This window comes from Canis lupus, chromosome X (assembly GCF_011100685.1).
Source record: "Canis lupus familiaris isolate Mischka breed German Shepherd chromosome X, alternate assembly UU_Cfam_GSD_1.0, whole genome shotgun sequence".
NCBI classification, from domain to species: domain Eukaryota; kingdom Metazoa; phylum Chordata; class Mammalia; order Carnivora; family Canidae; genus Canis; species Canis lupus.
In genome coordinates this window covers 46,523,591-46,550,447 of record NC_049260.1, presented here as the reverse complement: position 1 = coordinate 46,550,447, position 26,857 = coordinate 46,523,591, and the positions used below count along the sequence as shown (strand labels likewise).

General features: G+C 44.9%; 2 protein-coding genes across 2 annotated transcripts in view; one reads left to right on the top strand and one right to left on the bottom strand.

Annotated features, from left to right (window-relative positions):
* Nucleotides 1-18,638, top strand: part of FGD1 (FYVE, RhoGEF and PH domain containing 1) — a 44,063-nt gene extending 25,425 nt beyond the window's left edge. Inside the window, exons 9-18 of the mRNA XM_038587522.1 lie at nt 9,616-9,674; nt 9,812-9,958; nt 10,312-10,404; nt 10,570-10,649; nt 14,277-14,307; nt 14,817-14,918; nt 15,289-15,414; nt 15,591-15,752; nt 17,050-17,193; nt 17,729-18,638. Of these exons, the coding sequence (XP_038443450.1) occupies nt 9,616-9,674; nt 9,812-9,958; nt 10,312-10,404; nt 10,570-10,649; nt 14,277-14,307; nt 14,817-14,918; nt 15,289-15,414; nt 15,591-15,752; nt 17,050-17,193; nt 17,729-18,034 (1,250 nt within the window). The 3' untranslated portion in view covers nt 18,035-18,638. The remainder of the gene's footprint in view (nt 1-9,615; nt 9,675-9,811; nt 9,959-10,311; nt 10,405-10,569; nt 10,650-14,276; nt 14,308-14,816; nt 14,919-15,288; nt 15,415-15,590; nt 15,753-17,049; nt 17,194-17,728) is intronic.
* A 1-nt stretch (nt 18,639) lies between these two features.
* TSR2 (TSR2 ribosome maturation factor) lies at nt 18,640-23,778 on the bottom strand. The gene is made up of 5 exons (XM_038587525.1): nt 23,622-23,778; nt 23,370-23,460; nt 20,650-20,741; nt 19,913-20,083; nt 18,640-19,686 (listed from the first exon to the last, which is right to left on the bottom strand). The coding sequence occupies exons 1-5, from the start codon at nt 23,700-23,702 to the stop codon at nt 19,552-19,554; spliced, it is 570 nt and encodes a 189-aa protein (XP_038443453.1). The 5' UTR covers nt 23,703-23,778; the 3' UTR covers nt 18,640-19,551.
* Nucleotides 23,779-26,857: the final 3,079 nt, after the last annotated feature.

Below are 26,857 nucleotides of genomic sequence, written 5' to 3'. Positions count from 1 at the left end.
AGCAGTGGAAGTAGTGAGAAATGGTTGGATTCAGGATATATTATATTTGGAAGCAGCACCAAAAGAACCAGGGTGGAATGGGTGTGAGTCTTGGGAAGAAAAGCCAAGAATTACTAGTAGAATTTTTGGCTAGTGGTGATAGTTCTTGAGATGAGCTTAAGGAGGTTGATTTTGGACATGTTCAAAGTGAGCTACCAGGTAGGTACGTAGTCTAGAATCTAGGGAGAGGGATTTGGATGTCACTGGCTCATGGTATTCAAAGCTGTGAGGCTGGCCACAATCAACAAAAGAGTGAAAGTAAGTGGAGAAGAAATAGGGGCCAAGGGCAAGCTTAGGGAAGTGGAATCAGCAAAAGACTTAAGAAGGAGCAGCCCTAAAGGTAGGATGAAAGTTAGGAAAGTGTGGGGGGCTAATCAGGAGCAGACACTTGTGTCCACTGCTGTGTCTTCTTCCCAAATTGAGCCCCCTCCATCCTACCACATGGGACACTTTGCTACCAAGCCTGGACCTCTAGAAAGAGTGAGAACCCTAGGACGTTTGACAGCTGGACTCTACAAACAGACATCTGCAGACTAAGTGCCTCAGTCATCTCCCCAAATGAGAATCCCCACTGAAGTGCCAGGAGGAGCTACATAACCTAAATCTCGAGAAAGAGCCTTCCAGACTGATTCCCTGGAAGCAGTTCCATAGGCTGACATCTCCAACCTGAGCCCTCAGGCTGAATCCTAAGGTCCCCATTATAGAATCCCCCCACACACACACACACACACTGATTTCCCCAAACTAAGATCTGGGCCTTCAGAATGTTCTTGTTGTGAACTCTGAGAGTGGGTTCCCAGCCCTCAGCCTGAGGTCCCACAGGGAAATCCCCCCCAGAGAACTTCCCATTCTGATCTCCACAGCCACCATTCTATAAACAAGTATTGCCAAATTTAGCACTCCCGATTAACACCCCCATTTACTGTCCCTCAAGCTGTGACATCTATCCTGAGCCCAAAAGATTGACTCTTTTGTCAGGGACAGATCAATGCTATTGACTGAGACACATGAGCCCTCAGACTGATTTCTACAGTTCCCCAAAGGGAACCCTAAGATTAAGCTGCCAAGTCTGAGCTCCAGACAGACTCCAGATTGTGTCCTCCCTAACCTCAGTCCCCCAGACTGCAGACTCCTGTGTTCATCCCCTTCACTGTGGAAGAATGCCCTAGATTTTCTCCCAAATGAAGTCTGATCCTCCAAATCTCATCTTCTCAGTCTTAATTCCCAGACTGACTGCCCACAAAAAGCCCCCCACCCCAAATTTTCTACCTTGCAGCCTTGAATTCACAGATTGAGATTCCCAGGCTGAGCCCTGCAGAATGAGGTCTCCAGACTGGGCTCCGTATTGAGATCCAGGAAGGATACCTCACTGCCACACTGAGTCTCCACATTTTATAACCCTCCAACTGGGATCCCCAGAAGAAACCTCCTGTCTCATTTCTCCACTCAGAGCCCATGGATTCTACAAAATCGCATATCCGCGTTGGGCTTCCAGGACTGAGTTCTTCCATTTTATTTCCACACTGGGCCTCTAGCATGACATTTCCAAACTGAAATTCCTCAAGTGAGCTCCCTGTGATGAACCCCCAAAATGAGTTGCTGGTGTAATATTCCTAAACTGGGCACCAGATGAGTCCCTTTTACCAACTATGTGTTCCTGGGCAAGCTGCTTGGTCTCAGTTTTCTCATGTGTAGAAGGGGCATGATATTGATAACTCCTTCATAGAGCTATTTTCAGGATAAATGAGATAAACCAGGTAAAGCCATCAGCACAGTGCCTAGCACATGGTAGATGCCCAATATTAGCAGTTTTTATTACTGAATTCCCTGGCTGATACCTTCCCTGCTGAATGCCAATTAAATCAGCCCCTAGATTGAGTTCACCTAACTTAGCTTCCTATTGTACCAATCTCAACCCTATCTGAGTCCCCAGAATGAACCTCAGAGCTTGAATGTGCCCAACTGAGCTCCCCATGCTAAGCCCAAAGATGAGCCCAACGCCTGTCCCGCACAGGAAAGAATTTTCCAGTCCAGTTTTCTGAGCTGCTCAGAATGAGAATTTCTGAATGAAAGACAGTCCAAGATATGCTCACTATGCTACCCAGCCCAAGATCTTAAGCTGACCTTCCAATTTTTTACCCCTCAGACTACAATTCCCCAGGCTGAATCCCAGAAAGTACCTTAAGGCCTGACCCCCACTGAATCATATCTCTGGTTCCCTAGACTCACTCTCCCACTTTCTACTTCCCTAACTGAACTCTGAAACCTGGGCTCTAGACTGGGTTCCTCAAACCAGGCCAGGTGGAACTGCTGGCCTGAACTGCCTACCATGAGCCCGAGACTGGACTCCAAACCCAGACTGCCAAACCCCACCAAAACTTCCAAGCCAAACCCCTACACTAAGTTCCTTAAACTGCACTCCCTAGTCCAAAGCCTCAAATGAAATTCTAGACTGACATCCCCACATTGGAACCACCTCCCCTCAAGACAGCCTATGCACACTGGACCCCTGGAGATACCAGTGTGCACTCCACACAAGACATCTCAGGACAGACTTCCTGATAGCAAAGCCTCTACTCTGAACCCAGTGACCTGCACCAGCCTGAATTTGTATGTCCACAGCTTACCAGAGTCTTTTTCCTGTCCCTTCCCTGGCTACCTCTGACCTCTACCGCCCAACATGGCCCTGCCCTGGGGTGCAGGAGGTGCAGAATGGGTAGGAGAAGGGGCAGATAACAGGGAAGTTCCAGCTCTGATGTCAACTCAGCTGCTTCCCAGGAAGATAAGGCCACCACTTCTTCTCTCTGAGTCTGTTTCCTCATTTTGGACAAACAGTGCACAATCACGCCTGTCTTATAGAATTGGTGTGAGGATTGGAAGGATCTCATTTATTCAAACCATCTGATGGGGAGCACTGGAGACAGGGGAAGGGGGGTACACTGGCCCCATCCTAGGGCGTTCCTCATCTACTGGGGGATGCAGATTTGTAAATGCATGATGAACACATAGTGTGACTAGTGGGACAGAGGGGAGTGCAGAGGAACATGGGAACTGTGACAGGGTCCCGACCCAGCCTATGAACTCAGAGCAGGTTTACTAGAGAAGGCAAGCTGAATCCAGTTAGCCAGATGAAGCAAGACAGCACATATTTAGGGAGGTACATGTGGAGAAAGTTGGAGAGGTCAGCAGAAGCCAGATCTCCAAGGGCTTTCAATGCCAGGCTAAGGGGCTGCGTCTTTTCCCCTGCAGATACGAGGGAGCTATTGACAGATTGAAGCAGAAGAGTGGCAGCAGTTTGTGAGAAAGATCCCTCTGGCAGCTAGGGTGGAAGAGGAGTTGAAGATTAGAGCCTCTTGAAAGGCCCGATTAAGACAAGGAGTACCAGGACATGGTCATGGAGGGACAACCTCCTAGAAAAGCAGACTTGGTTTGCCAACAGTATGGACCCTCTTCAGAAGCACCTGTACTCCTCCCTCACAGGCATATTTTCTAGTGGGAAAATTCAGCAGCATACAGACAAAAGTGAGATATGGTACAGCTGTAGCCGGGCCTCAAGCATGGGCAGGATTTGTTAGTGTGGGGGGATGTATAGGGACTTATTTCAAGATTTTTTTTTCCCTGATGATACCTAGTCACTATAGAAAATATGGAAATTACAGAAAAGATGAAAGAGGTAGAAAAAAAGATCACCTGTGATACAAGCCCCCAGAGAAGAAGCATAATGAACATTTTGACTTGTATTCTTCCTGGTTTTTTTTAATACACATATATTTGCGAATTCAAGATCATTCAGTATATACTACTTGGTATCCTTTTCTTAAAATATCCTGAGCAGGGGCACCTGGGTGGCTTACTCAGTTAAGCTTCTGCCTTCCGCTCAGGTCATGATCCCAGGGTCTGAGATAGAGCCCCACGTCAGGCTCTCTGCTCAGCAGGGAGCCTGCTTCTCCCTCTCTGCCCCTACCCCTGTTTGTGCTCTCTCTCTCTCTTTCAAATAAATAAATAAAATCCTTAAAAATATCCTGAACATTTCACAAATTATGAAAAACTCTGTATAAGCATCACTTGTAGAGGATGTCCAGTATTCCATTATATGAATGCACATTAATTTATTTAACTGAACTCTGACAGTTGGACATTTTTATTTTTAGAGAGAGAGAATGCATGTGGTCAGGGGAGGGGCAGAGGGAAAGGGAGAGAGAGAATCTTAAGCAGTACTCCACATGGAGCCTGACACAGAGCTTGATCTCATGACCCTGAGATCATGACCGGGGCCAAAATCAAGAATCAGTCGCTTAACAAACTGAGCCACCCAGGCACCCCTACAGTTGGAAATTTTTGTTTCTGGTTGACACTGTTGTCAACACCACTGTAATGAAAGTGTACTTACACATAGAATGTGTGTTTTCTCTTTTTTATTTATTATTTATTTTAATTCCAGTATAGTTAACCTACAGTGTTATATTACTTTCAGGTGCACAAGACAGTGATTCAACAATTTTTTTAAAATTTTTTTATTGGAGTTCAATTTGGCAACATATAGCATAACACCCAGTGCTCATCCCATAAAGTGCCCCCCAGTGCCTGTCACCCAGTCACCCCATCCCCCCACCCACCTCCCCTTCCACTACCCCTTGTTCGTTTCTCAGTTAGGAGTCTCTCATGTTCTGTCACCCTCACTGATATTTCCCACTCATTTTCTCTCCTTTCCCTTCCATTCTCTTTCACTATTTTTTATATTCCCTAAATGAATGAGACCATATAATGTTTGTCCTTCTCTGATTGACTTATTTCACTCAGCATAATACCCTCCAGTTCCATCCATGTTGAAGCAAATGGTGGGTATTTGTTGTTTCTAATGGCTGAGTAATATTCCATTGTATACATAGACCACAGCTTCTTTATCCACTCATCTTTCGATGGACACTGGGGCTCCTTCCACAGGTTGGCTATTGTGGACATTGCTGCTAGAAACATTCGGGTGCAGGTGTCCTGCTGTTTCACTGCATCTGTATCTTTGGGGTAAATCCCCAGCAGTGCAATTGCTGGGTTGTAGGGCAGATCTATTTTTCACTCTTTGAGGAACCTCCACACAGTTTTCCAGAGTGGCTGCACCAGTTCACATTCCCAGCACCAGTGCAAGAGGGTTCCCCTTTCTCCACATCCTCTCCAGCATTTGTTGTTTCCTGTCTTGTTAATTTTCCCCATTCTCACTGGTGTGAGGTGGTATCTCATTGTGGTTTTGATTTGTATTTCCCTGATGGCAAGTGATGCGGAGCATTTTCTCATGTCCTTTTTGGCCATGTGTATGTCTTTTTTGGTGAAATTTCTGTTCATGTCTTTTGCCCATTTCATGATTGCGTTGTTTCTTTCTTTGATTCAACAATTTTATACATAACCCATTTCTCATCAAGACAAGTGCACTCCTTAATCCCCATCACCTGTTTAACCCATCTCCACCCCTCTTCTCTCTAGTAACAATCCGTTCCTTCTCTATTGTTAAGAGTCTATTTCTTGATTTCTCTCTCTTAATTTTTTCCTTTTGCATGTTTTGTCACTTAAATTCAACATATGAGTGAAATCATATATTTGTCTTTCTCCAACTGACTTAGTTCACTTAGTATCATACCCTCTAGTTCCATCCATGTCATTGCAAATGGCAAGACTTCATTCTTCTTATGAAAAGAATGGCTGAATAATATTCCATCACACACACACCCCACATCTTCTTTACCATCTATCCATGAACACTTGAGCTGCTTCTAAAATTTGGTTATTATAAGTTGTGCTGTTATAAACGTTGGCATGCATGTATCTCTTTGGCTTAATATTTTTGTATTTGGGGAGTAAATACCTAGTAGTGTGATTACTGATCCTAGGGTAGTTCTATTTCTAGCTTTTTGAGGAACTTCCAGGCTGTTTTCCACAGTGGCTGCACCAGTTTGCACTCCCACTAACAGTGTACAAGGGTTCCTTTCTCTCCACATCCTCACCAACACTTGTTTCCTATGTTTTGATTTTACTGATTCTGACAGGTGTGAGGTGATATCTCATTTTGGGTTTTATTTGCATTTCCTTTATGATGAGCAGTGTGGAGCATCTTTTCGTGTATCTGCTGGCCATCTGTATATCGTCTTTAGAGAAATGTCTGTTCATGTCTTCTGCCCATTTCTAATTGGATTATTTGTTTTTTTGGCTTTCAGGTTATATCAGTTCTTTATATATTTTAGATACTAACCCTTTAAAAGAGACCACATTTGCAAATATCTTCTTCCATTCAGTAAATTGTCTTTTCATTTTGTTGATTGTTTCCTTTGCTGTGCAGAAGTTCTTTATTTTGATGTAGTCCCAATACTTTATTTTTTTCTTTTCTTTCCCTTACCTCAGGAGACATATCTAGAAAAAGTTGCTACCTCCATTGTCTGAGAAATTATTGCCTATGTTCTCCTCTAGGATTTTTATGGTTTCAGGCCTCCCATTTAGGTCTTTAATCCATTTTTAATTTATTCTTGTGTATAAGAAAGTGGTCCGGTTTCATTCTTTTGCATGTAACTATCCAGTTTTCCTAATTCCATTTGTTGAAGATACTGTTTCCCATTGCATATTCTTTCCTACTGTGGTCAAAGATTAACTCAGCATAGAATTGTGGATTTCAGGGTCTCTAGATGTCTCAGTTGGTTAAGCGTCTGCCTTTGGCTCAGCTCATGATGCCGAGGTCCTGGGATTGAGCTCCACATCAGGCTCCCTGCTCAGTGGGGAACCTGCTTCTCCCTCTCCTTCTGCTGCTCCCCCTGTTTTTTTTTCTCTCTCTCTGTCAAATTAATAAATAAAATCTTTAAAAAAATCATTGTGGCTTTATTTCAGGGTTTTCTATTCTGTTCGAACTATGTGTCTATTTTTGTGCCATTACCATACTCTTATGTTTACTACAGCTTTGTAGTATAACTTGGAAGTCTGGAATAATGATACCTCCATTTTGTTTTTCTTTTTCAAGATTGCTTTGGCTATTCGGGGTCCTTTGTGGTTCCATACAAATTTTAGGATTATTTTTTCTAATTCTGTAAAAAATGCTGTTGTTGTTTTGAGAGGGATTGCATTAAATGTGTAGATTGCTTTGGGTATAGACATTTTAACAATATTTGTTCTTTCAATCCATGAACATAGAATATCTTTCTCTTTCTTTGTGTCATGTTCAGTTTCTTTCATCAGCGTTTGAAAGTTTTCAGAGTACAGGTCTTACACCTCTTTGGTTAAGCCTATCCCTAGGTACTGTGCAATTGTAAATGGGATTGTTTTCTTAATTTCTCTTTCTGCTTCTTCATTATTAGTATATAGAAATGCAACAGATGTCTGTGTATTGATTTTGTATCCTGTGACTTTATTGAATTCATTTATCAGATCTAGTAGTTTTTTGGTGGAGTCTTTCAGGTTTTCTATATATAGTATCATGTCATCTCCAAATAGGGAAAATTTTACTTCTTCCTTACCAATTTGGATGCCTTTGTTTTCCTGTCTGACTGCTGTGGCTAGGACTTCCAGTACTATGTTGAATAGAGGTGAGAAGAGTAGACATCTTTGTCTTGTTCCTGATATCAAGAGAAAAGCTCTCAGTTTTCCCTACTGAGTATGATGTTCTCTGTGGGTTTTTCATAGATGGCCTTTATTATGTTGAGGTATGTTCCCTCTAAACCTACTTTGTTGTGGGATTTTATCAAGAATAGATGTTGTGCTTTGTCAAATGGTTTTCTACATCTGTTGAGATGATCATATAGTTTTTGTCTTGTCTCCTGTTGAGGTGATGTTATCACGTTGCTTGATTTGCAAATATTGATCCACCCTTGCATGCCGGAAATAAATCCCATTTGATTGTGGTGAATGATTCTTTTTGAAATTTTATTCATTTATTTGAGAGAGAGCAAGTGAGTCAGAGAGCACGAGTAGGGTGAGGGTTAGAGGAAGAAGCGGACTCCCCACTGAGCAGGGAGCCTAATGCGGGCTTCATCCTGGGACCCCGGGATCATGACCTGAGCTGAAGGCAGACAATTTAACCAACTGAGCCACTTAGGCACCCCATGAATGATTCTTTAAATGTATTTTTGGATTCAGTTTGCTAGTATTTTGTTGAGGATTTTTGCATCTGTTCATCAGGGATATTGGCCTACAGTTTTCTTTTCTTGTGGTGCCTTTATCTGGTTTTGGAATCAGGGTAATGCTGGCCTCATAGAATGACTTTGGAAGTTTTCCCTCCTCTTCAATTTCTTGGAATAGTTTGAGAAGAGACATTAACTCTTCTTTAAATGTTTGGTAGAATTTCCTATGAAGTCATGTGGTCCTGCACTTTTGTTTGTTGGGAGGTTTTTTTAATTAATTAATTTATTTTATTTATTTATTTTTTTATTTATGAGTGACACAGAAAGAGAGAGACAGAGAGGCAGAGGCATGGGCAGAGGGAGAAGCAGGCTCCATGCAGGAAGCCTGATGTGGGACTCGATCCTGGGACTCCGGGATAATACCCTGAGCCACCCAGGCAACTCTGTTGGGAGTTTTTTTTATTACTGATTCAATTTCCTTGGTAATAATAAGACTGTTCATATTTTCTATTTCTTCCTGCTTCAGTTTTGGTAGGTTATATGTTTCTAGAAATTTATCCATTTCTTCTAGGTTGTCCAGTTTGCTGGCATATAGTTTTTCACAATATTCTCTTACAGATATTTGTATTTCTGTGATGTTGGTTGTTATTTTTCCTCTCTCATTTATGATTTTATTTATTTGAGATCTTTTCCCCCTTTTTTTCAATGAATCTGGCTAGGGAGTTCTTGGTTTTGTTGATTAAAATGTATATTTTCTTAGGATAGATTCCTATAATCAATATTATTGACACAAAGAATAGGCTCATCTCTTTGTTTCTTTATATATGGCTTTTTTCTTTTTTTTTAATTTTTTATTTATTTATGATAGTCACACAGAGAGAGAGAGAGAGAGAGGCAGAGATATAGGCAGAGGGAGAAGCAGGCTCCATGCACCGGGAGCCTGATGTGGGATTCGATCCCGGGTCTCCAGGATCGCACCCTGGGCCAAAGGCAGGTGCCAAACTGCTGCGCCACCCAGGGATCCCTTTTTTTTTTAATTTTTTATTTATTTAGCTTTTTTCTGATTATAAAAGTAATACATACTCTTTGTCAAAAATATGGAAAATACAGAAAAATCTAAAGAACACAGTAAAAACCACCCATAGCATAGACCCACCATCCAGAGATGGTCAACTCTTTAAATATGGCTATGTTTCTTTTCAGTTACCTATGTAATTATTATTATAGTTATTTTTAATGGTAATAATAATCCTAAGTTTGCATGTTATTCACTGCCAGTTATTCCATGCAGTATGATTCTGTTATTGTGGAATTAATTGAGATAGTTTCTGATTTTAAGTGATGCTGCTATGGACATCCTTGGGGCTGGTGCTTTCTGGGACAGGGAGGGTGTATTTAGGCCAGGAGGAAGCATTCAGGGAGCAAAGAAGCTCCCAAGAGCCTCCTCTCTGCTAGTTCCCCGTTTGACCTCCCACTCTGCCCACAGAGTCTCTGGAGCTGATAGCCACAGCAGCAGAGCACTCTAATGCTGCCATCCGCAAAATGGTGAGTGGCCCTTCTAGCCCCTGCCCTTCCTTAGCCACCCACCTGTGGTGTCTTTGTACTGGGGAACTTGCTATTTCTGGACATGTAAGGGGCAGCCAGCACCCCAACCCTGCCTTCTGGTTACTGTCTCCTGCCAGGAGCGAATGCACAAGCTGCTGAAGGTATATGAGCTGCTAGGGGGTGAGGAAGACATTGTCAGCCCCACCAAAGAGCTCATAAAAGAAGGCCATATCCTTAAGCTGTCAGCAAAGAATGGGACCACTCAAGACCGATACCTCATACTAGTAAGTGCCAGGTGTGGGGTTGCACACATTGGGTACTCACTCAAGACTATACCTCTTGCTAGCCATTCTTTCCTCTATTAATTCATTGTATTTTTACCACCTACACTAGGGATTTTTTTTTCTCTACTTCAGAGGTGATGTAACTAAGACTTGGAAGTGACTTGCCATAGATCACCCAACTAGAAAGCGACTCCCATGCCTAGGCTCTTTCCTCGTGACCATTGTGCTCAATCTGGGCTGTGCTTTCTCCATCTGTTGCCTTGATTCCCCAACAATAAAGCTTCAGGAGTCCTATAAGGATAGGGGGCTGGGCCACACCTCTCCACACACATCCCAAAACTTTTCCTTCGTAGTTCAACGACCGCCTCCTTTACTGCGTGCCCAGGCTGCGGCTCCTTGGCCAGAAGTTTAGCGTACGGGCACGCATTGATGTTGATGGCATGGAGGTGAGCACCAGGAGGTGGGAGATGGGGACCTGGAGTGGGGCCTTGGTGCTGGGAGGAATAAAGTTGTTCTGCTCTGACCCCAAGTCTTTGCGTGCATGTGTGCAGAGGGTAAGGTCCCTGTGGAGCTTAGTAGTCCTCACAAAGCCTCTTTCTCCCTCCATTCAGCTAAAGGAAAGCTCCAACCTCAATCTGCCTCGGACCTTCCTGGTGTCAGGAAAGCAGCGCTCCCTGGAGCTCCAGGCTAGGTACTTGCCCTTACCTATACCTTCCCTCCAGACCCCTCTTTCGCTTCAGATACAAGGCATTCTAGGCCTTGTGCCAGGCTACCTCCCCAAGGAAGAGATTGTTCCAGAGAAAAGATGGGTACCTTTTCCCAAAGATGCAGCTTTGCTCTTCTGGTGGGTTTTGTTAGAGGAGAGGGAAGAATGAGATATTAATCCAAGCAGGAATGACAACAACATAGTTTATTGTAGATTCAGAGATTTAAGAGAAATCACAATAAAATGCAATCCTTGGTCCATGAAAGTAGCCTAATTTGAGCAAAACCCTAAAATATATTTGCAAGAAAATAGGGAAAATCTAAGTGTGAGCTGAACAATAGCTGTTGGGGAATTATTGCTAACTTTTTCAGGTGTGATAATGGTATAATGGTTATACAGGAGAATGGCCTTGTTTTTTTCATGTTGCACATTGAAGATTTAGTATCATGATATCTGTAATTTATTTTTAAATGATTTATCAACCAAAAAATACATACACATGTACATATATTCACACACATAAATACATACATACATATACATATATATGAAGTAAATATAGCAAAATATTTTTTAAATTTGCATCTATAGGATAGGCATACATTTAATGAATTTGTGTTATCCTGTCTTTTTTGTACACTTGAAATTTTTTATAAACTTTTAAAAATAGTAGCATTTAAAAATAATGCCTAGCCATTTAATAAAGAGGCTTTCACATCCATCCTCTACTTGGATGATTATAATAATAGCTCACATTTAGTGAAGACTTGCTCTTATGCTAGGCACTGTTTTAAGTTAATTTTAACTTAATTTAAGTTTAAACTGACTAGTTGAATCCTTAACACAACCGTTGAAGTAGCTACTGTTACCATCAATCCCATTTCACAGATGAGCAAACCAAGGCACAGAAGAGTTGTGTACTTTGCCCAACATCCCACAGCCAGAAAGGAGCAGAGCTGGAAATAGAGCTCATGCTGCCTGCTGAGGGCCCAAGTGATACGGTATCATGGTCAGGGTCAGGGCCAGAGAATGGATGCATATGAGTAGATGATCTGTTTCTGACAGGCTGCAAGGAAGTGAGAAATGAGAGTCAGAAGCCTCATTGCTGGGATTGCATGGAGGCAGGAAAGAGAGATGAATATGGCTAGAAGGTGTCCTCCTAGAGGATGCAAGATAGGTGTTGGCTTTGAAGCTCTGGGAGACTGAGAGACCATCAGCAGCCAGGAAGCAAGAACAAAGTAAATGATGGGCACATCCAGGAGAGGGCTCAGCAGAACCGGAGTGACAAGTCACATGACTCAGCTCTTCCGCTGGGAGGATGGGAGGGAGGGGGCCTCAGAGAGACAATGGAGCCAAAAGGAGTACTGAGCAGTGCAGGATTTCCTCCTACTGGCAGAGGAAAGTCATGAAGGCTTTGCAATTGCTTTGCAATTGATTGTACTGCCCTTTAAAAAATTTTTAATGAAAAATTTCAAATATCCAGAAAATTAGAAATACAACAAACACCCATATACCTACCATTTAAACAATTGGTACTCAACCTTGGCAATGCAGGAATCAGCTGGGGAGCTTTTAAAAAATACTGATGTCTTAAGGGGCACCTGGCTGGCTCAATCAGTAGAGCATGTGACTCTTGGTCTTGGGATTATAGGTTCAAGCCCCACGTTGGGGGGATTACTTAAAATATTTTTTAAAATACCGATGTCTGAGACCCACCCCCAAAGACGGAATTTGTCTGGGATACAGCCTCAACATGAGTTTTAAAAGCTCCCTTGGTGGTTTTAATGTGTGCATCAGGGTTTGGGACCACTACTGACTTAGAAGTCAACAACAATTGACATTTTGCCATATATAGCTTTGGCTAAATCATTATAAATTAAAGACATGATACTTCACCCCAGGCCTTTCCTCTATTTGCACACACACACACATACATACACACACACATTTTCTTTCTATATTGTATTATGAAAATATTCCAGGGCAGCCCGGGTGGCTCAGCAGTTTAGCGCCACCTTAAGCCCAGGGTGTGATCCTGGAGACCTGGGATCCAGTCCCAAGCGTCAGGCTCCCTGAATGGAGCCTACTTCTCCCTCTGCCTGTGTCTCTGCCTCTTTCTCTCTATGTGTCTCTGATGAATAAATAAAATCTTTTAAAAATAAAAAAAAGAAAATATTCCAAAATATAGAAAAGTTTAAAGAATTATACAGTGAACAACTGCAAACCGACCATATAGTTTCTACAAGTATTAACATTGTGCTATATTTAATCACAGACCTATCCTTTTATCCATCCACCAGTCCATCTGATTTATTAACACGCATTTCAAACAGTTACAGACATCAATACACCCTCACCCCTAAAGACTTTGGTGTGCATATTATTAAGTAGAATTCAATATTTGTTTAGTGTCTTCTCCTTTTCTTGAGGCCAATTTTCAACACAGGGAAATGCACAGGTCTTAAGTGTGTAACATCAGTGAGTTCTGACAAATATAAACACGTCACATGTTTCTAAACAAAAATGGAAAGTTATATGTATTGTATATATGTTTTTGCTTAACATATTATAAGCAGCTTTATATACCATTTATGTTGTCTGACAGTAATGATGTACCATCATTTCTTTTTCTTTATCTGATCCCTTATTGTTGGACACTTAGGCTGTTTCCAATTTTTCATAATAAATAGCATTGCAATGGACATTCTTGCAGTTAATATTAGCTCATAGCCTTAATTTTTCATGAAGTGATTCTAAGGATGTAGTCAGAATTTCCTATTAGAAAAATACTTTTGATGTCTGGTGTGTCAATATGGAAGGGGATTAGAAGAGACCAAGCAGGAGTCAGCCAAGAAGCTAGGTCCTATTCCTAGTGAGCAGTTTATGGGAGCTGTACCAGCATAGAGGCCCTGGAGGCTCCAGGGCAGACAGGAGAGGTAGGAAGGGAAGGAAAAGGAAGAGTTCACTTACACCGATTCAGCACCTAGTAGACCAAGGATTGTGCTGGGCACTTACATGTCACCTCAGTTACTGCTCAGAACAACCTAGACTGGTAATTATCTCCATGTAAAATGGAGAAGGAAATGGACTAAAGAAAAACAAACTGCCCTCCTCTCTCAAACTTGCCATTCCAACAACAGGGAACTATTTTGGGTTTCTTGTCTGTTCCATACATTTACACACACCTCACCCATGGCCCTCTACCTGAGGTCCAGCACCTCCTTGAAGAAACCTTCCTTAACAGCCCCCACTCCAATTCCAGGCTGGGGCAGGTCTCTTCTTCTGGGCTCCTCAGCCCTATTTTCACCCTGTCATGGCGCTTATCCCCCTGTACTGTCCTTGGCCATCTCCCCTCCTAGACCGTGCACTCCTTAAGGGTAGGGTTCTCTCTGAGTTCCGAGTTCCTAGCACAGGGTCTGGAAAGTATTAGTAATTGTTGAAAAAACAAACTCAGACGGGCTACATGACTTGCCAAAGATCACACGATAAGTTAAAGACCAGAAGATCAAAACCCCGGTCTGACTCCAAAACACTTGCTCTTTACCACTCTAGTTGCTTTTGGTTGGCCTGCCTAACCCAACATTTTTCTTTCCCCCCCCCCCAACCCCCAAGGACTGAGGAGGAGAAGAAAGACTGGGTCCAGGTAACATCCAAGAAGGTTTTGTGGTAGGGGGCTGGAAGAGCATTAACAGGTCTCCTTGGGGTTGGTGGACTCTCCCCTAAAACTCATATCAGACCAGAATGGGCCTGGACACCTGCTTTCCAACAAACATTACCATCCCCACTTTACAGATGAGCAAACTGAGGTCCAAAGGTTAAAAGGATACGCAAATTTTTCTTTTAGGAAGCTGGCTCTGCTGAGAGTGTAGCCCCAGTAAATTAAATCCTGTGAAACCTTAAGCCCAGACAGTGGCCAGGAAGACCTTCTGAGGTTTTTCAACCACTGAATCCCCTCCCCCATTTCACAAATCTAAGAACTGAGACTTGGAGTTGGGATTGGGCTTGCTCAGGATCATATGCCTAGCAAGGAGCAGTTTGGTCTAGAAGCCACCTTTTTTGACCCGAGGCTTGGTCATAGGAAGGTGAGGTGAGGGTGGAAACAGGTGAATTGTGAGGTGATCTGACCCTTATTTCTCACAACCCCCTCTACAGGCCATCAACTCCACACTCCTGAAGCATGAACAGACGCTGGAGACCTTCAAACTGTTGAACTCAACAAACAGGGAAGATGAAGACACACCTCCTAACTCTCCAGTAAGAGTCCCCACCCCCTTCTCCTGCAATGGGACCTCTCCCAGGCTTCCAAGTCCCCACTTTATGTTGAGATGATCCATTCCTCTTACCAGAGAGTAAAGATCAGAGAGGCAGTGCATGACCTCAGAAGCCCAGACTTCTGAGGTATGGCTGCAGCAAAATCATTGGGGAAACCGAGGCCCAGAAAGTCAAAATGACTTGTCTTCAGTAGCACAGTGAGGTAGGGACAGAGCAAGGACTCAAAGGCAGGTCTTCTGAATGTATCTGCCACCTCCCAATGATGATCCAAGCCTTGGGGCAGAGGGCAGGGGCTGGCTGGACTGGGCTGGGGAGTAGCTATCTGTGACCTGGGACCTGGCCCTCTCTCCAGAACGTGGATCTTGGGAAGCGGGCACCTACACCCATCCGAGAAAAGGAAGTCACCATGTGCATGCGCTGCCAGGAGCCCTTCAATTCCATCACCAAACGCAGGCACCACTGCAAGGCCTGCGGGCATGTGAGTTTTGGCAGGCAGGGGCAGAGCTAGGGAGGGGACAGGCTGGCAGCCCAAAGGCCCAATTCTGAGTGGGTTACCCTCCAAGTGGGGGAGGCCATGAGTCTACTGTGGGAGTTGATACACTGAAGGGAAAGATCGGCAGGAACCAGGCTGTTTTTGCCCACTTGCCACCCCAGGTGGTTTGTGGGAAGTGCTCCGAGTTCCGGGCCCGCCTCATCTATGACAACAACCGCTCCAACCGTGTGTGCACTGACTGCTACGTGGCCTTGCATGGGGTGCCTGGGAGCAGCCCAGCCTGCAGCCAGCATACACCCCAGCGCCGGAGGTCTATCCTGGAGGTAAGAGCCAGGTCCCCAATTAACACTCCCACACTGACCACGTGGGCCCCAGCCACACACCCAGTGTGATTGATGCCTGAGCATCTCTGAAATGCTAGGGTGCCATTTGCATCCACTGAACAAGTGACCCAGGCTTGGAGTGAGTAAAATGAGTGCAAGAATGAAAGACTAATTTTTATTTAAGTGCTTTAGACATTTAATCCTCACAGTAACTAATCTATCCATGCTATTACTATCCCTGTGTTACATATGAGGAAGCTGAGGCCCAGGGAGTTATTTGCCCAAATTACACAGCCAGCAAGTGGCAGAGCTAGGATGTTTTTTCAATTAACAAATTATCTTTTCTTATTACAAAGTAGAATATGTGTGCTGAAGAATATCAGACAATATACACAAAAATAATAAAAACGCCATATTCCTTCTACCTACTAGATTACCACCATTAACACTTCTGCTGTAGCATGCATGCATATACACACATTTTTTGGGTTTTTTAACCAAATTGAGGTATTTATTTTATTTAACACTTAAAGAATGCTTACTCTGTGAGCGCTGGGTTGGCTGTCAGTTAAGTGGCCAGCTCTTGATTTGGGCTCAGATCATGATCTCAGGGTTGTGAGATCAAGCCCCCGCAGTGAGCTACTCACTCAGCAGAAGTCTGCTTGAGGATTCTCTCTCCCTCTCCCTCTGCCCCTAACCCCCACTTACGTGCACACACTCATTCTAAAATAAATCAATCTTTAAAAAAAAAAAAAGGCTTACTCTGTACCAGGAAGTATTTTGAGCACTTTACATATATTAATTCATTTAATCCTTAAAACAAACCTGTATGCTCTCCCTCCAAGTTGATACATTTTCATCTAGAGCTGGGATTCTGAGCCAGACTGTCTTACCCAGCTAGCTACTCAGTTTCCTTCACCACAATGCTAGGTTGCCTCTTGTTAAATGTAAGGAATGGATTAATGATGAAAGATGGAAAACAGGTGAGGCATAAATGCATAATGACTTGAGGAATAAATGAACTGATGGAAGAAAGGATGCCTGCCCAGCATTTAAGTGCCCCTGCTGAGATACCCCTCCCACCAACTCTTAGGAGACAGCAGCCATGGCAGTTCATCAGACAAGCCTGGCTTTCAATCTTGATTCTAACTCACCGGGGGTGGGAGGTACTGGACATATCACTCCGGCCACCTGAGCTTCAGCTTTATCAATCCCCAAGCTGAGGGGGTGTCAAAGCCAAGAGTAGCTAGGCCAGGCCTTCTGTCATCACTCATGTCCCCTGTGTCTCTGGCCACAGAAACAGGCCTCAGTGGCTGCGGAGAACAGCGTCATCTGCAGCTTCCTACACTACATGGAGAAAGGTGGGAAAGGCTGGCACAAGGCATGGTTCGTGGTCCCTGAGAATGAACCCTTGGTGCTGTACATCTATGGAGCCCCTCAGGTGTGCATCCTATTCCCTCAGATCCTTTCAGCCACCTGGCAAAACCAGGCTGTTCCTCTTCCCCTTCAGTCTTTGACCTCTCCTTGGCCCTGGGGGGCTGGGTAAGCCTAAGGGGAAATCAGAGCCCCTACCCTTGTGAAACAAAGACCACCTAGAGACAAGGAGTGATCCTGGGCCAACATGTAGGGAAAAGTGGGGTGAGCTGGTGGGGTAGTTTCCTGGAAGAAGCCGGAGTGGTTAGGCACTGCTAGGTCCGGTTTGGAGCCAGGAAAAACTGTAAATGGAGGCAACAGCCTAGTACAAAGGCCTGCAAACATTATTTGGTATATGCTAGAGACTAGCCCAACTGGTTTTGGTTGTGGGAGGAAACAGGTATTTTAACTGGCCTGCATGCTAGCCTCAGTTGACATTTTCCTATTGCTATCAGGGGCGCCATGGAAGTTTCCTGAGCAGGGGAAGGAAGAGGGGTTTGGCAGATGCAAAACTAGTGAGAAGCCCAGCCTCCAGGTGACCCCAGCTCTTTCCTATTCCCTAGGATGTGAAAGCCCAGCGCAGCTTGCCCCTCATTGGCTTTGAGGTGGGACCTCCTGAGGCAGGGGAGCGGCCTGACAGAAGGCATGTCTTCAAGATCACCCAGAGCCACCTGAGCTGGTACTTCAGCCCTGAGACAGAGGAGCTGCAGCGGCGCTGGATGGCAGTGCTTGGTCGGGCAGGCCGTGGGGACACGTTCTGCCCTGGGCTCACACTGTCTGAAGACAGGGAGATGGAGGAGGCACCAGTGGCAGCTTCAGGAGCCACTGCTGAACCCTCTGAAGCCCCCCAGACCCGAGACAAGACCTAGAGGGTTCAAAGGGGTAACTGGGGCCCCCTGCCCCACACTCTAGCTGCCCATGTCCAATTGGGGGCCCCAGCCCCCTCCCTCCCAGCTCAGTCAATACTTGAACTCCCATCACGGGCACTTTCAATCCCCAGTGCCGGGTCTTGGGTTTTTTAATTCATCTTTTTCCAAAACATGGGTTTTAAAAAAAATTCCTACAGTGATGTCAATTTTTTTTAAATCCCTGTCCCCAAGGAGGGTGGGAACTGTTGCTAGACCCCCTTGAATTAGGCCGGTTTTGCCCCCATCCCCTCAACACCCTACAGATCCTGCCTCCATCCAATTCTGCCCCACACCCAAAGCACTGGAAGCTGGAGATCTGGATTCAAGTGCCAGCTCTGCCACTGACCCCATGGCCCTGGCCCACCCCTGCCCTCTCAACCAGTGTCTTCACACACGTTATGTGGGATGGTGACCAGACCCCTCCTGCCTCTCCCATGGCTTACAGCTTTTCCCCAGCCCCAAGCTACCCAGTATTTTATCGTCCAGACCCATGGCAGGGCCACAGGGCAGGACAGGGGAATGGTGGTGGGGGGCGGGGGGCGGGGAGGAGGACCATGGATACTCTGTTTTGTTTTTTAAAGAAAAATACAGTTTATTTCAGGCTTATGGAAACTTTCAGAGTGCTGCTATGTTCCATATGTCCATCTGTGTGTTTGTTCAAAGTAACAGGCTGCTAGGGTGCCCAGAAACTGCTTCCTTGCTGAGCTCTGAAGCCCAGCTCCTAAAAGGCTGATTCCAAGGCTCGTCACAGGTCAGAGATTAAACAATAAGGTACTATTTACTGAGGTTTTAAGCCTCATCAGTGGATTTGGATAAGAATATGGAAAGAAGTTAGAGGAGACAGAAGACAAAGCCCAGGTCCCCCAAGCTCTCCGCCTAGCTGAAATCTTCAACTTCCTGAAGAAACCCAGGGCTGGAGGCTAGGATGCAGAAAGGGAGTGTTCCTGGGAGATTCCAATTTCTGGGCAGGGGTACAGAGCTGCTGTGTGTATGTGGGGGGAGAAGGAGAGGTACCATAGCTATTTTCATTCACATCTTCGACTCATCTCGCTTCCGGTTTGCATGTTCATCTCATCATTCCTGACCCAGCAGAAGCATTGGTCGTCCCATTTGTCCTCTCCCTTCACAGATCCACCTGGCCACTGTCAACCAGTGCTTACCTTCTCCTCCAGTCACACCCTCACCTGCTCATCCCTCCCTCTTCATACTGAATGCACCTGAGAGGCAATGTGCTGGGAAACAGGGCCTCATCATGCAGATAGTAACTTAAGGCCCAAGGGAGTGTGGTGAACCAGGTCACATCACCTAAAGAGCAAGGACCATAGGGCTCTTCTTCCCCTGGAGGAAACTGGACAGGGGAACAGGGAGAGGGTGGAGATGAGGCAACCAGTCCAGCAGTCCACAACCCTCCCCAAAACCCCTACAAACAAGTCTTGAAACAACTAGCAAGCAAGGGCCCAAACCATTTCCAGCCCCACTCATTTCTTTCTCCGGACAATGGTCCAGCCATCCTCCACTATATCCTCTTCTTTAATAGTCTGGGAGTCTGGACCAGAGGATGCAGGCTGGGGGCAAACCCCATCTGTAGCTGCCCCATCATTCGTATCTGTGACCTGGAGGAGAAATATAGGAGAGAGCTAAATATAACACCTCCTGGCTATGGCCACTGGAGACCCAGGCTCTCCCTCCCCACCCTGCCAGGATTGGCTGTGTGACCTTAGGAAAGTTCCCTGCCCTCTCTGGATAATATACCCTCCCTATCATTTCCCTGTGAAACTAGCTAATTTCCCAGAAAATTGAAGATATCTGCATTTCCCCACCCAGGGGCACCCCCTTCACCTCCATCTCCTCCATGCTGTCCACATCATCTTCATCCGTCTCTCTGGCTGTTGCAACTGCAGTGGCTCTGACCCTGTACTTTCTCTGGGTGATGTGGGAGGCCATCTCCTTCAGAGCAGCCCCATCACCCCTCTGGAAGTGGTGGAACATGGTCTGTAGCTGCTGGCTCACCTACCAAGAAAACATTCAAACAGCTCGGATTTTTTTAGAGAACCTACAATACAACCAGCCTGCGTTTGCAGAAAGAGGAGGGAGGAATTTTCCAGAAGAGAATAGGGCTCTTTCTCCCCGAGGAGTTTACTAATGAAGGAACCATATATGAAGGACTCAGGTAAGGGCCTAAAGCATGGAAGGAGGGCTTCCAAACAAGGCAGGCACTAGAACTAGGTTTGAAAGACAGCAGAGGTAAAAGGGAAGGCAATCCCAGCAGAAATTAATGGAGTAATGTTAACCAGAGCAGGGGTGGAAATGTACCTGGCCTGACTTGCCCTTGGGCTGGGGGTAAAGAACAGATCTGGTTGAGAATGATGTATGGAGAGAAATAAAAGAGAAGAGGCAGCATTTGGAAAGACCTGGGAAGACTAGACTTTTTCCTTGAGGCAAAAGGGAGTCACAAAAGGTTCTTGTGTAGGACTCAAGAAAAGAATGGTTAGACCCAAGAGTCTTGGCCTCAAAACAGTTAGGGAGAAGACAGACTGCAGGCAAGGAAATGGCAGATGTGTCCACAATATGCTCACCTGGGGCAGACTCCCATCCTCCACAACTGTATCAAATTCGTTCGTCATGAGTTCCCCAAGGAAGTCTTCCACCTCACCTAGCTCCAAGTCAGCTGAGTAGGAAAGCAAAGACCAGCCAACTGAATCACTCCTGCCCACTACTATTCACTACCTACTTGGTGGATCCACATCTGATTGGTGGGCAAAGGTCCAAACAGCGGGCCTTTTACTCACTGAAGCATGCTGTACTCCAGGTTTTACATGATTTTTAAAAACCAAACAAACACTAAATACCTAATTTCCAATCTCCTGCATCCTACCCATTCCTCTTATTCCCACAGCATCCCAATCAGACTCACCGTCTTTCATCTGACCTATTTTAACTGGCCTCCATCTGTAACCATGAACAAGTTATATACCTCTGTGCCTCTATTTTCTCATTTACAAAGAGGGGCTAATAGTGGCCTTCTTGAAGGTCTGTTATGAGGAGTCACCTAAATAATGCCTAGCATACGAGAAGCCCATAAACCATGTTAATTTCCATCACTCAGGGCTGAAGTTTTTGAAATGTAGAGACCCTTCACAACTGTGGCACCTACAGCAGTGTTTCATATCCTGCTTTTGAGAAATAGCTGTCCTGCTAGTTTTAAAAGAAAACTATCCGGGCACCTGGGTGGCTCAGGGGTTGAGCGTCTGCCTTTGGCTCAGGTCGTGATCCCAGGGTCCTGGGATGGAGTCCTGCATTGGGCTCCCCGCGGTGAGCCTGCTTCTCCCTCTGCCTATGTCTCTACCTCTTTCTCTGTGTCTCTCATGAATAAATAAAATATTTTAAAAGGTAAATAAAAGGGCAGCCCCGGTGGCACAGCGGTTTAGTGCCGCCTGCAGCCCAGGGCATGATCCTGGAGACCCGGGATCGAGTCCCGCATCGGGCTTCCTGCATGGGGCCTGCTTCTCCCTCTGCCTGTGTCTCTGCCTCTCTCTCTCTCTCTCTCTCGTTCTCTCTCTAAATGAATAAATAAAATCTTTAAAAAAAAAAGGTAAATAAAAAATAAAGCTATCCATAGAAGCTAATGGGAAACAAAGGAAAACCGACTTTTTGTGGTTCTTATCTTTACCAAAGCTTTTATTGTTGATTATTTTGACTTTTATTTTTTTTAATTTTTATTTATTTATGATAGTCACAGAGAGAGAGGGAGAGGCAGAGACATAGGCAGAGGGAGAAGCAGGCTCCATGCACCAGGAGCCCGACGTGGGATTCGATCCCCGGTCTCCAGGATCGCGCCCTGGGCCAAAGGCAGGCGCCAAACCGCTGCGCCACCCAGGGATCCCTTATTTTGACTTTTAAGGAGGAGCTGAAGAAAAGAGCTTGTCTTACATAATTTAACTGGAGAAGCTTTTTCTTCACTGCACATCTAATGGAGCTAGTCTTCCATAGCATGCATTTTGGCAAATGCCGGCCTAATGGACAAAACCAAAGGCATGTAAGGTCTTCCACATCTTATCCTCTTCCTGGGGCGTCCCCACTCCCCAGCTTCATTCTCTACCACTCCTTACACCCACAAGTGCACACACACCCTTATTCCAATACTGAGCTCCCTGCCACTTTCCAAATATAACACATAATCTTCTCATACCACAGAACTTATTTGTGTTTTGCTGTCTCCCCCGCCTAGTTAACTCCTTTTCACCCCTTAAGACTCAACCCAATCTCTACTTCCCTGAACAATATACAAAAGAAGCTTCCTCCTCAGTCTCAGGCTACCCAAGCACCCTGAGCTCCTCCTTATTAGAATATCTATCACCTTGAGTGTAAATGCCTATTTACTTAAGTGGATCCATCACTAGATGGTAAACTTCTTTGAGAAAACTCTGCCTGTCATCTCCAAGACTAAAAACCTGAATAAAAAATCTTTTTTTTAAAGATTTATTTACTCATGAGAGACACACAGACAGAGGCAGAGACACAGGCAGAGGGAGAAGGAGGCTCCCCGTGGGGAGCCCGATGCAGGACTCCATCCTGGGACTACAGGATCACACCCTGAGCCAAAGGCAGATGGTCAACCGCTGAGACACCCAGGGGTCCCCTGAATAAAAAACCTTGCAAAAATCCTAATATGCAAAAGGCCCACTAGAGGATCCCTTATTCTTACATGATCTTTAGGATATATCAAAGATGTAGATCTTTGCTGTCCAAATGACCAAATGTGGTTACTGAGCACTCAAAATGCGGCTAGGCCAAATTGAGAACGTGCTAAAATTGTAAAATACCCACGAGATTTTGAAAACTTAATACTAAAAAGGGATGTAAAACATCTCGTTAATAATCTTTTATATCAATTACCTGTATTTTAGATATATTGAATTCAATAACGTTAATTTCATTTGCTTCTTTTTTACTTTGTTGAAGTGGCTGCTAGAAAACTTTATATGGCATGATGTGATTCGCACTGTGTTTTTATTGGACAATGCGGAGATACTGGGTATTAACCCATTTTAGGAATTAGGAAACTGAGTCTCAGGTTAAAAAAAAAAAAAAAAAAACTTGCCCAGAGTGATACCGCGAGCCCGTAAGCCATCTGAACTCAAGATTCTGACTCCAAACCCTGTATTCATTCCACCTCGGCCTCAGTTAGGTCCCATCCCGCAACCATTCAAGAGGAAGCGCGTGCTCTCCAGGACCCGCCACTCCTCCTCCCCGCCCCCCCCCCCCAGACTTGTCGCAGTGCCTCACGTTCACTCACCATTGCGGAAGAAGTACTCCTCTACTGCACCCCCCAGCCACTCGGCCTTCTCCTGGCTGTGCACGCCCCCGAAGCCATTCTCCACAGCGATCTATGAACACAGGCCCAAGCCCACCACGTCAGTTGGAAGCCGGCCTAGGGAGGCGGAGGACTGGCTGGTAATGCGGCCAGGTGGAGCCTCAGGCGCGTTGTCCAGCCAACTCTGGTTCTGCCCCACACCCTAACCTTTATCCCAGCTGTGCCCCCACTCACCTGCAAAGCTGGCCAGGCCTCCAGCGCCGCCCGGACACCAGCTCCGAAGAGCGCCCGTGAATCTTCCCCAGCTCCAGCCATCGTCCTGCCTCGGACCACGTGATGTCCAGGAGGCCCAATCGCTACGCAGCACGGCCCAGGCCGAATGAGCCGAAAGCCGAACCTAAGAACGCAGATTTGCCTTTTCTGCTGACCTGGCAGCAAGACCAGAGCAATAAAAAAGTCTGTCAGAGCAATAGATCACATCACCACAGTTAACTCCTATGGAATAAACCAAAGGAAGCCAGGAGTGGCTGACGCGCGTGGCCGTGGGTTCTTGAAAGATGTGAGGAACTTAATAAAGATACAGATTCCAGGGCTTGATTCCAGATACCCCAATACCTTAGATTGTGACTGGATTTGGAGACAGAGCCTCCAAATTGGTAAATAAGGTAAAATGAGGCCTTAGAGGTGCACCCTAATCCAATATGATTGGTGTCCTTATAAGAAGAGGAGATTAGGACATAGAGACACAAGATGCACAAAGAAATGACAATGTGAACACAGAAGGTAGACATCTAAATCCAAAGAGAAAGACTTCAGAAGAAACCAAACCTGCTGACACCTTGATCTCGAAGTTCTGGAATTTCGAGAAAATAAATTTTTGTTGTTAAAGTCACCAGTATCTGGTATTTAATTATGGCAACCCTAGCTAACTAATACAGCTGCACAACACTGTAAATACACTAAAAACCATTTACTTTTACACCTTAAGTGGGTGGAATTTATAGCATATAAATAGTATCTCAATAAAGCTGTTTTTAGAAAAATAGGATAGGTGATTCCCTCTCACAGCAAGGGTTGCAAACTTTGGACTAAACCATGTTCACAAATAGTACTGACTCTTCTGTGCCTGGGCCTATGCTAAATGCTGCTAGGTCATGTATGGAGTTAGATCGAATGCCTAAGGAGTTTACGGTCTGTCGTGCAAGATTGGCCAAGGACCCTAGACAATGATCACTGCTCTGGGTGAATCTAGGTTTTGAAGGGCCGGAAGGAGATAGAATTTTACAAACTATCTCAAAGAGAAATAGTACAAATTCAGTATGAAAGCATTGCTTCGGGGCAGCCCCAGTGGCTCAGCGGTTTAAAGCCGCCTTCAGCCCGGGGCCTGATCCTGGAGGCCTCGGGATCAAGTCCCACGTGGGGCTCTCTGCATGTAGCCTGCTTCTCCCTCTGCCTATGTCTGTGCCTCTTCTCTCTATCTCTGTGTGTCTCTCATGAATACATAAATAAAATCTTAAAGAAAAAAAAGCATTGCTTCGTATTTATAAAAGAAATCACAAATGTTACAAATTATGAAATTTAAGAAAACTGACAAATACTTGGGCATATAGGTGGCTCAGTGGTTGAGTGTCAACCTTTGGCTCAGGTCGTGATCCCAGAAAGTCCTGAGATGGAGTCCTGTATCAGGCTCTCCTCACAGGGAGCCTGTTTTTCCCTCTGCCTATGTCCCTGCTTTTCTGTCTCTCATGAATAAATAAAGAAAGAAAAAACTGATAAATACCATAAACCTTCCCAAACCCCCCAAAGTAAAATATTTTTATCAGTTCCTTGACTCACTTCACCACTATTTTCTTTTTTTTTTTGGGGGGGGGGCTACAAGTTTCTTGATACCCTCTTCTACATAAATATGACAATTATTTTACAATAACATTTTCTTGAGAGAATACAAGGAATTCAAGAGAATTCAATGCCATTCAGTTGATTAAAAAAACTTTTGTTAGCAGTAGTTTTAAAAAGTTTCAAAAAAAATAAAAAATAAAAAAATAAAGTTTCAACCTCACAATTTGTTATTAGCGGTTATTATCAGCAGTTTAACGCCACCTTCAGCCCAGGGCGTGATCCTGGGCTCCCTGCATGGAGCCTGCTTCTCCCTCTGCCTGTGTCTCTGCCTCTCTCTGTGTATAAAAATAAAAAAAAAATTGTTATTAGCAAGGTAATAAGATTGGTGTCAAGGGACGCCTGGGTAGCTCAGTGGTTGAGCATCTGCCTTCCGTTCAGGGCGTGATCCTGGAATCCCAGGATCAAGTCCCACTCGAATCCCACATCGAGTCCCATGTCAGGTCCCATGTTAGGTTCCCGCAGGGAGCCTGCTTCTCCCTCTGCCCATGTCTCTGCCTCTCTGTCACTGTATCTCGAATGAATGAATGAGTGAATGAATGAATGAATGAATAAATAAATAAATAAATAAATAAATAAATAAAATTGTTGTTGAATTTTGGGAAACCTCCATCTAGTTTCTTTTATATGTGAACTGTAAAATTTCAGGGTATTCTAACTGTTCTTGTGCAGCGACAAATCTTAAATGCTCTTCAAACTGACAGTGCTCAATAACCAGGGACTCAGAAGTGGCCTGTGTAAGTGTGGGGTACTGAGGCTTAAGATTTACTAGTTCTATAATAAATCCATCTCTGTGCAATGTTAGAGGAGAAGGGAGCACAGGAGAGCCCCTGGGTGGCTCAGTCAGTTAAGCCTCTGCCTTTGGCTCAGGTCATGATCCTAGGGACCTGGGATCGAGAACCGCATCAGGCTCCTTACTCAGTGGGGAGCCTGCTTCTCCTCTGCTCTGCCTGCCACTCCTCCTACTTGTGCTCTCCCACACGCACACCTGTAAAATACATAAATAAATTTTTTTATTTTTTTTTAAATTTTTATTTATTTATGATAGTCACACAGAGAGAGAGAGAGAGAGGCAGAGACACAGGCAGAGGGAGAAGCAGGCTCCATGCACCGGGAGCCCGATGTGGGATTCGATCCCGGGATCCCTGGGTGGCGCAGCGGTTTAGCACCTGCCTTTGGCCCAGGGCTCGATCCTGGAGACCCGGGATCGAATCCCACATCGGGCTCCCGGTGCATGGGGCCTGCTTCTCCCTCTGCCTGTGTCTCTGCCTCTCTCTCTCTCTCTGTAACTATCATAAATAAATAAAAATTTAAAAAAAAAAAAGAAGGGAGCACGGGGGCTCATGAGAGTCCAGCAGAGGGGGTCCCTGACCCAGCCTCAGGGGTTGTGGCCAGCTCTCAGAGATGATGCTTGAGAGGCTTTTTAAAAGTTTGAATGGAATTTTGCCAAGTGGTGGAGTGTTACCAAAAAAAAAAAAAAAAAAAAGAATAAAAAGAGAGAGACTTTCATGCTGAGGAAACAATGTATATACAAAGACACAGCAGAAAACCACATGATGTGTAATGATAACCAT